Source organism: Acanthisitta chloris, unplaced genomic scaffold (assembly GCF_000695815.1).
Source record: "Acanthisitta chloris isolate BGI_N310 unplaced genomic scaffold, ASM69581v1 scaffold26705, whole genome shotgun sequence".
Lineage (NCBI taxonomy): Eukaryota > Metazoa > Chordata > Aves > Passeriformes > Acanthisittidae > Acanthisitta > Acanthisitta chloris.
The window spans coordinates 70,388-82,209 of record NW_008672585.1 but is presented as its reverse complement, the minus strand read 5'-3'; the positions used below and the strand labels follow the sequence as shown (position 1 = coordinate 82,209).

The 11,822-nt window shown below is 38.5% G+C and overlaps 1 protein-coding gene across 1 annotated transcript in view; it reads left to right on the top strand.

Moving 5' to 3' along the window:
- OTUD7A (OTU deubiquitinase 7A) overlaps positions 1–11,822 on the top strand; it is a 60,400-nt gene that overhangs the window by 25,435 nt on the left and 23,143 nt on the right. Inside the window, exon 5 of the mRNA XM_009074587.1 lies at positions 11,000–11,182. Coding sequence (XP_009072835.1) covers positions 11,000–11,182 — 183 coding nt within the window. The remainder of the gene's footprint in view (positions 1–10,999; positions 11,183–11,822) is intronic.

Sequence of the window (11,822 nt, the reverse complement as noted above, 5' to 3'; positions counted from 1 at the left end):
CTGCTTTTCAAATACTACTAATTGAGACTTAAGAGCTTTACCTTATTACTTATGTGCATCTGTTAAAGATAGAAAACTGTAGGAGTAATCAATGTTTATTCCCCTCTCTGGTGTGCTATGGATAGTTAATAACTTAGTTTAATGAAAGCTTAGAATGACTTTATAGCTTTTAAGTGTGAAATTCTTCTCTTCCCTTTCTACTCATACTTTTTTTGTTGCTTGCCTTTGAACATCCTGGTGGCTGCCTGCTCATGTCTAGGGTGGGAACCCAAGTTGAGAAGAATCATCTCATGTGGACTGTGTACAGCTGACTGAAACACCATCTCAGCTCTCAGTTCAGGAGGCTCTGGTCTACCCTTCCCTGTACCAGTATAATCTCTTTTTTTTTTTGTGCCCACAGTGTGCCTGCATGCCTGAGCAATAGCTGAGTGAGCTATTTCTGGGCTGAATTCTTCAGATAATCTATCTTCACATCAGAATCTGGCTTCCATCAGAAGCTGCAGTGCTCTTTGCTCTGTTAGCTGCTGGCAGTGTCTTGTGCATAGAACACTTCATGCTTGGTTTTGGTTGCTTGTTCTTCTTGGAACTTTTCTGTACATTTTATACTGAAGGGCTTTTTCTTCTTCTGCTCAGCACTCCTTGCTTTCTTCATCTGAATGCTGTCCTGGACCACCCAGACTACTTTGATTATTCTTTGTGGTTCAGCTTTCTACCAGCAGCCCTGCCACAATGTTTAGATACTATTATGGCTGAATTATTAAAATTGGAAGCACAATTTTTTCATCTTGGTTATGATTTCAGGACTTTGTAACAGTCATCCTTGTTATTTAGAACTCCAGGGAGGACACTTGGTCAATAGCTATTTACACCTTCATCTCTAATCCTTATTACATTACCTTTTGAGAGCCTGCACATTGACAGATGAGTGTCCTCAAATTCATGGCATCTCCAAGGTTCATAAATCCTGATGTTTTTATCTTAATAAATACATATCAACCAGAGAATGCTGAGTGTATGAGATGCAAATAAAAGGACACTAAAAGCTATTTGCTGACTGTACCAGATAATAAAATTGCAGGTTGGGGTGAATAATTACCTTTTGAGAGCCTGCACATTGACAGATGAGTGTCCTCAAATTCATGGCATCTCCAAGGTTCATAAATCCTGATGTTTTTATCTTAATAAATACATATCAACCAGAGAATGCTGAGTGTATGAGATGCAAATAAAAGGACACTAAAAGCTATTTGCTGACTGTACCAGATAATAAAATTGCAGGTTGGGGTGAATATATGAGCACCACATATGTCAGCAAATCACAGAGTGGAGAGTGACTGGGACAGTTGCTTCTTTCTCAGCAGCATTTGACTCAGGGGATCTGGAAACTGGATCTGACATTACATAGTGTGATGGTTCAGGAATTTATTCAGAAAATAATTGAGTTCAATACTGATTTTAATAGCCAACATGTTTGCTTGATATCTATTGAGCAGCACAGAAAGAATTAATGAGGCAATTTAATGTGGATTAATGAATGAAATAGTACTAATCATACTGTAAGTTTTCCCCTGGATTACAGTTAAAAAGATGAAGATCAGTAAAAAAAGTATTTTTACTTCCAATAAAGGCCAAGAACATGCATTGGACAGTTATGTTTGTGAATAAAAGAGCAACTTATAACATTTTCATGTCTATTTGGGGTAAAAGTCTAATATTGGACTTTGATATTTATTAAGATGTTTACAGCTATTTTAAGTTAATTGTAAATTAATATTAATAAATTTCAAGTATTTATCATTAGCTGTGCCAGTTTTATGCTAATGGATTCTACACATATGCTGAAGCATTTGTTTCTTAGAAATGTTATTTTCCAGCCTTGCTTTCATTTTTGGATTATTACTTCCTGAGTCTTTCTTCTCTTTTATTTCCTATCTCTTTGAGAACTTGTTCACCACCTCCTGAGGTTTTTACCTTGTTTGTGTGCTCCCAAGAACTGAAATCATACTTGTGTATGAGGAGTAGACAAAACATTTTGTGAAACCTCACTGGGTTTTTTCAGCCTTTCATTCTCATCCTTTGCTGGTTTCTATAAAATCAGGCTGAAATAAAAGCCCTCACTCAAGTGGTTAGTATTGACAGAGCAATTTGACATGAAATGTGACCCAGGTGAAAGAAACAACAGTCTCAGCAAAAGAGTTTGAAAAGCAGCCTGTGATGTTGGGCAGTGGATCGCTGCTTTGAGCAGGATTGAGTTCAGAAATGTGTTAGCTTGGTGTCACAGGAAAACATGAAATCAGCTGCAAGACTTTCCAGATGTTATCTCTGCAAGCTTGGTATGGGAGCCAGACCCAAAGGCACCTTAAAGGCAGTGAAAAAACATATTTGCCTTGCTAAGCTTTGGGAAAATTCTTAAGCAAAAACCAATAGGTCTGCATGGTAGAGAACTGATTTCTCTTCAGCTGTGTTGCAGCTCCAACTTCCCCAGTATCCAGGAATGATATAAGACTTTCCAGATGTTATCTCTGCAAGCTTGGTATGGGAGCCAGACCCAAAGGCACCTTAAAGGCAGTGAAAAAACATATTTGCCTTGCTAAGCTTTGGGAAAATTCTTAAGCAAAAACCAATAGGTCTGCATGGTAGAGAACTGATTTCTCTTCAGCTGTGTTGCAGCTCCAACTTCCCCAGTATCCAGGAATGATATTTTCCAGCTGTGTTGCAGCTCCAACTTCCCCAATGTCCAGGAATGATACGTCCCTTTCCCTTCTGGGTAGTCTGGCCTGGCAGCTCAATTCTCCCATGCATAGAATAGCAATAGTTTGAAAGTATAACTTACTTAAAATGTGGCCTAAGGGAGAAAGAAAATAGTTTAATCTTTAAAACAAGCTGTGCTGTATTTGGTTTACAGTGCCAGGGCTGTGGGTGTGGATGAACTTGGAGATTACTAGTGAATCAGTTAGAAAATAGCTTTGTTTTCAGGAAGCAGCAGGTGAGCAGGTAATGACCACTTGAATATAGGGGCAAGGCATACAATGAAATGTTTTTAAATGCTAGCAATGTAGGCAATCATCAGGTACTGGAGGATTTGTGAAATCCACTGGCAATATTAATAGAATGAAATAATAAAAACAATGCAAACTGCATAAAAAATAACATTTAATTGAAAAGCTGCCCTTTGACTTGTATAAATGGTTTCACTTGTTTATATAAATTATGTAGTATTTTATCATTATATAAAAATCATTCCTGTCTATTTCCAGCTTCAATCACTGCTTATTCTTGGTATACACATAGCTGAACACCAATTCAGAAATCAGGAGACTGACTTTCCAGTCACAAAATGTTAGCAGTAAAGGAGACTGACCCCATGGAACATGACAGAGATGCAGGAGACAGACATTTCCTTCAAGAGCAGTGTATATAAGCAGAATTCAAAGAAAAGCATGTAATTAAGAGAGAGGGAGAGAGAAATTGCAGTATTGTCATGTGATTGAGTGTACAAAACTAACTCCCCCAAAATAGTCTCTTCTCCTCTCCCTCAGACAGTTCCTTTTTTAGTTCTCCTGTGGAAAGCTTGGCAAAGGGAAGAGGAAGCTGAGCTGCTACCAATGTCTCGTTAGACAGAGATCAAAACTGTCATTTCCAGCTGTCGGTTCAGTTTTGAGTGACTTTGCATCCTAGCAGAAAACAAGGCAAATGTTAACAAAATGGCCTTGTTATATTACTTTCATTTGAGAACATGGACCAAAATTAAATCTTGTATTAAAACCTATGGTCTAATTTTATCCTAGTTTTGCATACAAGTTTTTCAGAAGGAATAAAGCTAGTCTTGGTCTTCTCTTTTTACCCTTGTGCCTGTTAATATTTGTTAATCTACTTTGTGCCAAATAGGAAGAAGTGACTGCATTTAAACTGAACTTGTGGATTGCTTTGTTAGCAGTTGGTTTTTAAAAACAGACTTCTTTGCCTTAGCTTGGGGTGCTATTTCTGTGTTGCCTTCAAATTGCACTTACAGGTTGATTTCATAGATAGTGTCATGATATTTAGTGCCTTCCTCAGACTGGTTATTCTTCTCTACCTGTAAGTTAACTTTTTCCTCTCTTGCTTTATGTTGTCCCATAATGGCTAATTGCACTGGGTCAAACTGATGCCTTTTGAGTCAAGATGATATTGCTTGTACTAGATTTATGCTTTGAAACATGGTGAAGATTTGTCTTGTTCAGACCTAACTGTAAATCTGAGTGTTTCTCATTTCTCTCAGCTTTGCAGCCAACACTTTCAGCCAAGAACTCTTTCCTGTGTCCTTGGAAGGAAGACGTCATGGTGTAGAGGCTCATATTGTTTCACTTTTCAACATGCATAACCACTCAAGATCTAAGCTGAAAGCTGGCACAGAAAAATGTAGATGAAATAAGAGCCCTGAATGTTGGTTTTAGAGATACATTATACAGCTTTCTAAACACCAGATTTGTGTCTGGTAATCTGTAAACATCTCAGATTTTACATCCTTACAGGTAGTTTTCACTCTCTCGAGGGTAAGGGCTATAAGAATCAATCATTCCTGGTGAAAATGCCTGTGCCTGTTTAACTGATTTGGTACTGATTCATAATACAGTCTCATGTAAAATGCCAGTTCTGTTAAATGGGCTCAAAGGGCAGATCATGTGCTTCCCACCTAACAGCTGGTGCTTTGGTTGTGCAGGACAGCTGCTGTGCTGAGAGCACCTTTGCACACACTGGCATGGAGCATTTGAGTCAGAGGCATGTTCCTGCAGTGGATTTGAAGGAGTTGTAATGATTGGGATGATTCTGAAAACAAAAGTTTTGTCTGCCAGAATGACTCTTCCTGTTCTGTGGGCAGGAATACTCTGTTGAATGTTAATTGGTTTTAATAGGGTTGTTTTGTTTTTTTTTCCCTGTGGATACTTTGCATTAGCTTTAGTAATGGTGGGATTGCCATTTTATTTTTTTTCCCAATTCACTAGTAAAAAGTACAGTTAATGACAGTAAAATGTTTCAGAAATAGTGGCTAAAACCTTGGAAGTTACATTGCTGTTGCTGGTTTTTCAGTACTCTTCTTTTAAAAAGATAAAGCTTTCCTAAATGATGTTGCATTCAAGTATGAGTTTTGTTAACAACAAAACCAGCAAAGTAGGTAGACAGGTATTGCACCTAATTAAAAAGGTTAAAAATGCCAAAAGGTGTGTCCATTTCAGTTTTACTGCCATCTCACCAAAACACTTTATTATTTTCTCAGTTTTGTCACACTGAAAAATTACTCTCTCTATTCCTTTCAGCTTATTCAGGTTTGTTGTCTTTCATGCTTCTATAGACCTCATTTTTGTTTTCTGAAATACAATATTCTGTAATCTTGTCCAAGTTTTTTCCTCTGTAAACTATGTAGCATTTTTACTTTTTGTTTTTATTGGAAAAACAATTCTTGTTTTGTGATATTTTTATTTTGGATATTTTTATTGCTTCTGCTTAGATATTCACACCAGCAGTTCATGAACTGTAAACACAGGCTACATTGTGAGTTGTTTAATTCTGTCTGATCTTGCCCTTGTGCATCCTTATTCTTACATCTTTTCTGTCCTTTTTGGCTTTAGGCAGCATTTTCTGCCTCTTGTAAAATTTCCTTTGCTGAAGTCCTGTACATATATATATAGATAGATAGATAGATAGATATATTCTTAGCATATATATATATATTGTTGCTGAAGTTGCCCTTCATTAAGGTTCTTGCTATTTAGATCTTTCCTAGTTCCCCATCTCAAACTGCATCCATTCTAGCATTTTGTTTATTATTAAAGCAAGAATTGCTGGTGACCTTTCAAATGTTCTTTTTAACATATTGGAGTAGGTGGATATTTGAAAGCTTAGTGGGGGGGAATTGCCTTATAGTTGCAGGCTTGCTTTTTCCACTAATTGATGATAAATGTCCTCTTTTTTTTTTTTTTTTTATTAAATGATTTAAGAAGTACAAGACAAAAGATTTATTAACTGTTACAACCCCTCTAAGTTACACTGTTTTAGCCAAAACGATACAAAGCAAAAAACCCAAAGACTAAGTAACATGTTGCTCCTGGGTTGCAGCATTGGAGAATGAGGGAAGAGCAATTGACATCATGTACCTGGATTTGTGCAAAGCATTTGACTCTGTCCCACATGTCACCCTTGGCTCTAAACTGGAGAGATGTGGATTTGGTGGATGGGTCACTCAGTAGATAAGGAATTGGCTGGATTGTTGCACCCAGAGTGTTGCAGTGCTGTTTGACATCTTTGTCAGTGATGTGGACAGCTTGCCTGAGTGACCCTTAGCAAGTTCACTGATGACACCAAACTGTGTGATATGAGCAACACACTGCAGGGAAGGGATGCCATCCAGAGGGACCCTGATGGGCATGAGAAGTCAGTCTGTGAGAACCTCATGAAGTTCAGCAAGGCCAAGAGCAAGGTCCTGCACCTGGGTCGGGGCAATCCTAGGCACAAATGCAGGCTGGGTGGAGAATGGAGTGAGAGCAGCCCTGGGGAAAAGGAGTGGGGGGTGTTCATGGATGAGAAGCTTGATGTGACCCAGCAATGTGCATCTGCAGTCCAGAAACCAACCATGTCGAGGGCTGCATCAAAAGGAGTGTGGCCAGCAGGTCAAGGGTAGGGATTCTTCCCCTCTACTCGGCTCTCATGAGACTTCACATGGAGTGCTGTGTCCAGCTTTGCTTCCCAGCATAAGAAAAAAACATGGACCTGTCAGAACAAGTCCAGAGGAGGCCATGGAGATGCTCAGAGGACTGGAGCACTTCTTCTATGAGGAGCTGGGGCTGTTGAAGAAGAGAAGGCTCCAGGGAGACCTTACAGTACTTTCCAGTACCTAAAAAGGCTCCAAGAGAGCTAGAGAGGGACTTTTGACAAGGATATGGAGTGACAGGACAAGAGAAAATAGCTTCAAACTAAAAGAGTGCAGAGTTAGGTTAGATATTAGGAAGAAATTCTTCCCTTTGAGGGTGGTGAGGCACTGGCACAGGTTGTTCAGAGAAGATATGAATTCCCTATCCCTGAAAGTGTTCAAGTGGATGGGGCTTTGGGCAACCTGGTGGTGTCTCTGCCCATGGCAGGGAGGTTGGAACTAGATGACCTTTAAGGCCCATTCCAGCCTGAACCATTTGATGAGTTTATGATTTTGTGAATGCTTCTAAGGCTAGTGCCACTCTTGCTGTTTGTAAGCATTTTTTATTAACCCTCTGTTAATCCAGTTTGAGGTGGTAAGGTAAAAATAGATAAGTGATATCTTAGACTGTATATTTTTTTATCTAAGTCTTTTTTTTTTTCCTTCAGCCTGATAATGCCTCCTGTTGTTATTCAAGTAGCTGTTATTTAGGACAGAGACTTCACAGAGTGGCTGTGTTTATTTTTGAATTTTCCTTTCATGTAGGTGTCTGGTGTCTCTAGCACTAAAACATCCCTCTGCTACAATGGCTCAGATGCATTTTTTTGTGGTGTTTTGTTGTTTTTCCTATGCACTGGAAAGTACTGGTTTTAAAGCAGAGACCTTTCAGACCTGCTGACTCACACAGCACATGTAGCTGTTCAGGAAACTACTGTTACTAAGAGTGAAGTTAGCTAATTGATTGGGTTCCTGCACCCTGATCATGGTTTCACTACATGTGTTTTCCAACCAGTTTTGTGCTGCTCCAGCCTTTTTTTGCTGACAAATGTTTTCTGACCATTAGAAGCTCAAAGCCTTTCCTGTAAACCCACACTGTCAGTGCTGTTCTGGAGCAATTGAGTTGTTACTGACTTACACAATGCTACCAGTGACTTGTCATCTGATATGATTGTGTGTACTGAAATGTTGTTATGCCTCTGAAATACCTGTTAATATAATAACATTTAAAGAACAAAATTGACAGTCAGTGAACAGTAGGGTGCATTGGATAGGAACCTACCCCCAAGAGGCTTTGAGAGGGAGGATACGTTTGATTTCCATGTTACATGAATTTATTTTTGTCATTTCTAACCCAGCATAACTCAGGGTTTTTGGTTTTTTTCTTCTGTCAGAGCTTAGTTTGTGCTGTAACAAGATGCAGCTTTAGAAATTCAAAAGCTTTCGGTATGCAAAGTTTAAAGGAGGAGAGCTAGGCAGAGTTAGCTCTATTAATCTCCACAGTCATAAGCCCCACTAGTTTCTAGAGTAACTTCCAGATGAAACTTTTTCCTCTGCCCTGTCACACTGATAGGAATCCTTGTTCCCATCATTTGCTCTGGAGATCTCTGAATTTATTATTTCTTCCTAATTTGTTCCCAGCTTGCCCATTACTTTTACAGTCTGCTCCCAGGGTCCAAATCACACCATAATTTTTATGATATTTAATTACTTTTTTTTTTAGTTATTTTGCACTGCATTAAATTTTTGTACTTATTTGTAATTCTTCATACAGTGTCTTTTATAAATTCCTTACTTTTTCTCCTTGCTTCCTTTCCCCAGTTGTCTTTGTTGCCTCCAGTTTCCTTTAGTTTGACTTAGGATTTTTCTTTATTAATTCTCCCTAACTGAACTAAAATCAGAGTGGTAAAGGGGGCAAGCTTGCATGTTTCCAGTACAGAGAGTATCTGACTACACTTTTGCTAGTCAGTTAGGGTTTCTAAAACACTATTTCATGGAGATGGGAAGTACTTAATATGTTCTCTAGTTTGGTTAAATTATTTTCTTGAATTTTGATGCTTGGAGGCTCCAGCAAATTTGTGGAAAGTGAGTACTATAATAATTTCCTGTGTTGGCTCTCTGAAGTTTAAGGGTTTGGTGCTGAATTGATGCTTTTGTTCAGGAGATGGGGACAGCCCTAGGGAGATGGAGAGATTTGAAACTCAAATATTTCTATGTAAGATACATTTGGATCTAGAAATTTTAATCGATATATGATTTCAAGCCTGTGTTAGAAGTTCAGCTGCTGAAATGTACCACGGAGTGTAACTCGAGTCTCTGTGCAGTTTGGTTTTAAATGCACTGTGAGCTTAGTTTCTGAAGGCTGAATGTAATTTTTATGATAGAGCTTTTATATAAGATGATTGCATTTGGCTTAAAACTGAGGACAGCAGGATTTCTGTTAGTCTACTTATTTTCTGCTTTCCTATTACATACATCAAAGCCCTGTCACACAGCAGCCACTTACAGCACATCCACAGGGATTTTTATAGCTTTTGGGATTTAAACATGAAAGAATCTTGAGCAGGTGACCTGTAGGGAATACCCTGACACATGGGAAATGCTGTCTGTGTTCCATGGGTCTGTTACTCAAGGATCTGTGCTGAATAAACCCAGCTTGCCACTGGGGGTCACTTAACACTGGACATGTAGTATTGCCAATACTCAGATACTACTGATTTAATTAGAGCTACATCTCCTAGAATTATATTTATTATCACTTTCACTTTTCAAAAAAGAGTTAACTTATTGCTGTTATGGTTGAGAAGAAGAAATAAAACATATATGCCAAAGTTGCCTCTCAAAACCAGGACCAAAGAAAAGCAATCCCTACTCCAAACACTGGTGTATGTTGGGAACACACTCATGATTCTTGGATGTTTGGGTTTTGTGCAACTTGATTGAGATCATCTGTGTAGTTAGAGCAGAGCCCTGAGTGGATTACAGCCATTCAGTCTATGTGGAGTGTACTGGCAATAACTCCAAGTGTTTGTTCTAGGATCTCTGACAATTTTCACTGAGTTTACATTTTATCCTACAGACTTCTAATAGAAGGTTATAGGATAACAGATAATGATTCTGCATCCCTGACATGGTGGTTTATATTATGGGCTGCTCGGGATATAGATCACATTCTTGCTTGATGATACCAATTCTCCTTTCAGAATTTTGTTCAGTACTTCAAAACCTGAGATAGTTTAGCTCAGCCCTGTAGGTAACAGCTGTTTGTGCAATTTTTTTTCCTTCTTCAGTTAGGTTTTTGTTCTTCACAGATGTGACTGTAGCAGTAAAAGACTTTCTTTTATCTGTTTAAAACTGCTTTGTACTATATTTAGCTTATCACCTGTGTGTAAGCACATAAGTTATCTTTAACTGCTGCTCAGGTAAAGTAGCTTCTCAAAGTACATAAAATGACAACTGTCTTTGGCGTGATAAATCATGTATTAGTCAGAATCAGGTTACTTTTGAATCCCAGTAAAAAAGTGCTTGTGGAATGCTGTGAAAGCCTCACATAATTTGTAGGCTCTCTTTTCCTGCTATTAAATATTTTTAATTTTCCAATTTGAAACAAGTACTTGAAGAATGGTGGACGTCTATTATTTCAACCTGGCACAATTGTTTTGAAAGTAGCATGCAGACATCTCAATGTTGTTTTCATTATTTTTGAGAGTGACATGTACCATTTCACCACCTTTACTAAACAGACTTCTGTACCTCTGGATATTTGTCTACATTCTCTGCTTGCTGGTGATAGCAATATGCTGAAGTGGAAGCTTGGAAGTAAATATTTTAGAGTATTCTGTGTTGGCAGGTTCTATGAACAGCTCACACAGACATGGAGTCCTGTCACTGCATGTTTTGTTACACAACACTGTACTTTATTACCTACTTTCTAAAAGGCTTAAAAAATCTCTGGTAGCAGATTATCTCTGATGTATGAGATAAAGGGACCCTAAAGTATTCTGCGTCTGCATTCTAGCTGTTCTGCAAGTAGAAAGATAAGGAAGTTTCTGACTGTGTTGGGCTGTAACACTGTCACTCGTGATATTTGAAAATGTAAAGAGATTTCTTTGTTTGCCCTTTTGCTGTGTACTTTCAAGGTGGTTATCAACTGTGCATCTTTGCTGAGGAAGAAAGTGGTTGTTAAATGTTTTACCCAAAGAACCTCTCTTTCCTTGCTGATGCTTTAAGTGATTTCTCTATTTGAGTTCATCTTTTAAGTGCATATGAAGATAGTTTCCAGGTTCTCAATCTAGCCATATACAGATGTGAGCAGATTGTTCTTTTGCTATTTTACAGGCAAAAATTGGGACTTGACAGCAGCTTTGAATGACTATGAGCAGCTCCGGCAGGTACACACAGCCAACCTGCCCCAGGTGTTCAATGAAGGCAAATATTACAAGCAGCAGGAGCCAGAACAGCCTCCCCAGGTGACGAAGGCTGAGCGGCCCTGCCTGCAAAGGCAGGATGACATTGCTCAAGGTAAGAGCTCTTCTCTAGGTTTGGTGGACAAGCAGATTTCTAGCTTGATGCTTGCAAGTTGTGCTTGTCTGCAGAGTGGAAATCGTTTGCCATCAACCCATGAACTGTGTCATTGTGAGATGATTCACAGACCTGCTGTTAGACCCTTTTTTTTCATATTTTGGCTGTTGTGAGCTTTGCCACAGTTCTGTAAGTTATTTCTTTAATGTGTGGTTTAAGTACAAAAGAAGTTGTCTCCAAGCAGTCCTGTGGTACTTGGAAAAGGAACTAATTAGAGGGTGTCACATACCACTATTGTATGTAGTTTTCTGTGCTTATTGAAACAAACAAACAAAAGTTAAAAATCCATATTTCACTCTGCATTCTTATTCACAGTACGTGAATAGGCTGTAGGAAATCTATGAATAACTTTCTGCTTTAAAATGTTATTCTGTCTCCAAGCAGTCCTGTGGTACTTGGAAAAGGAACTAATTAGAGGGTGTCACATACCACTATTGTATGTAGTTTTCTGTGCTTATTGAAACAAACAAACAAAAGTTAAAAATCCATATTTCACTCTGCATTCTTATTCACAGTACGTGAATAGGCTGTAGGAAATCTATGAATAACTTTCTGCTTTAAAATGTTATTCTGGTTCCAC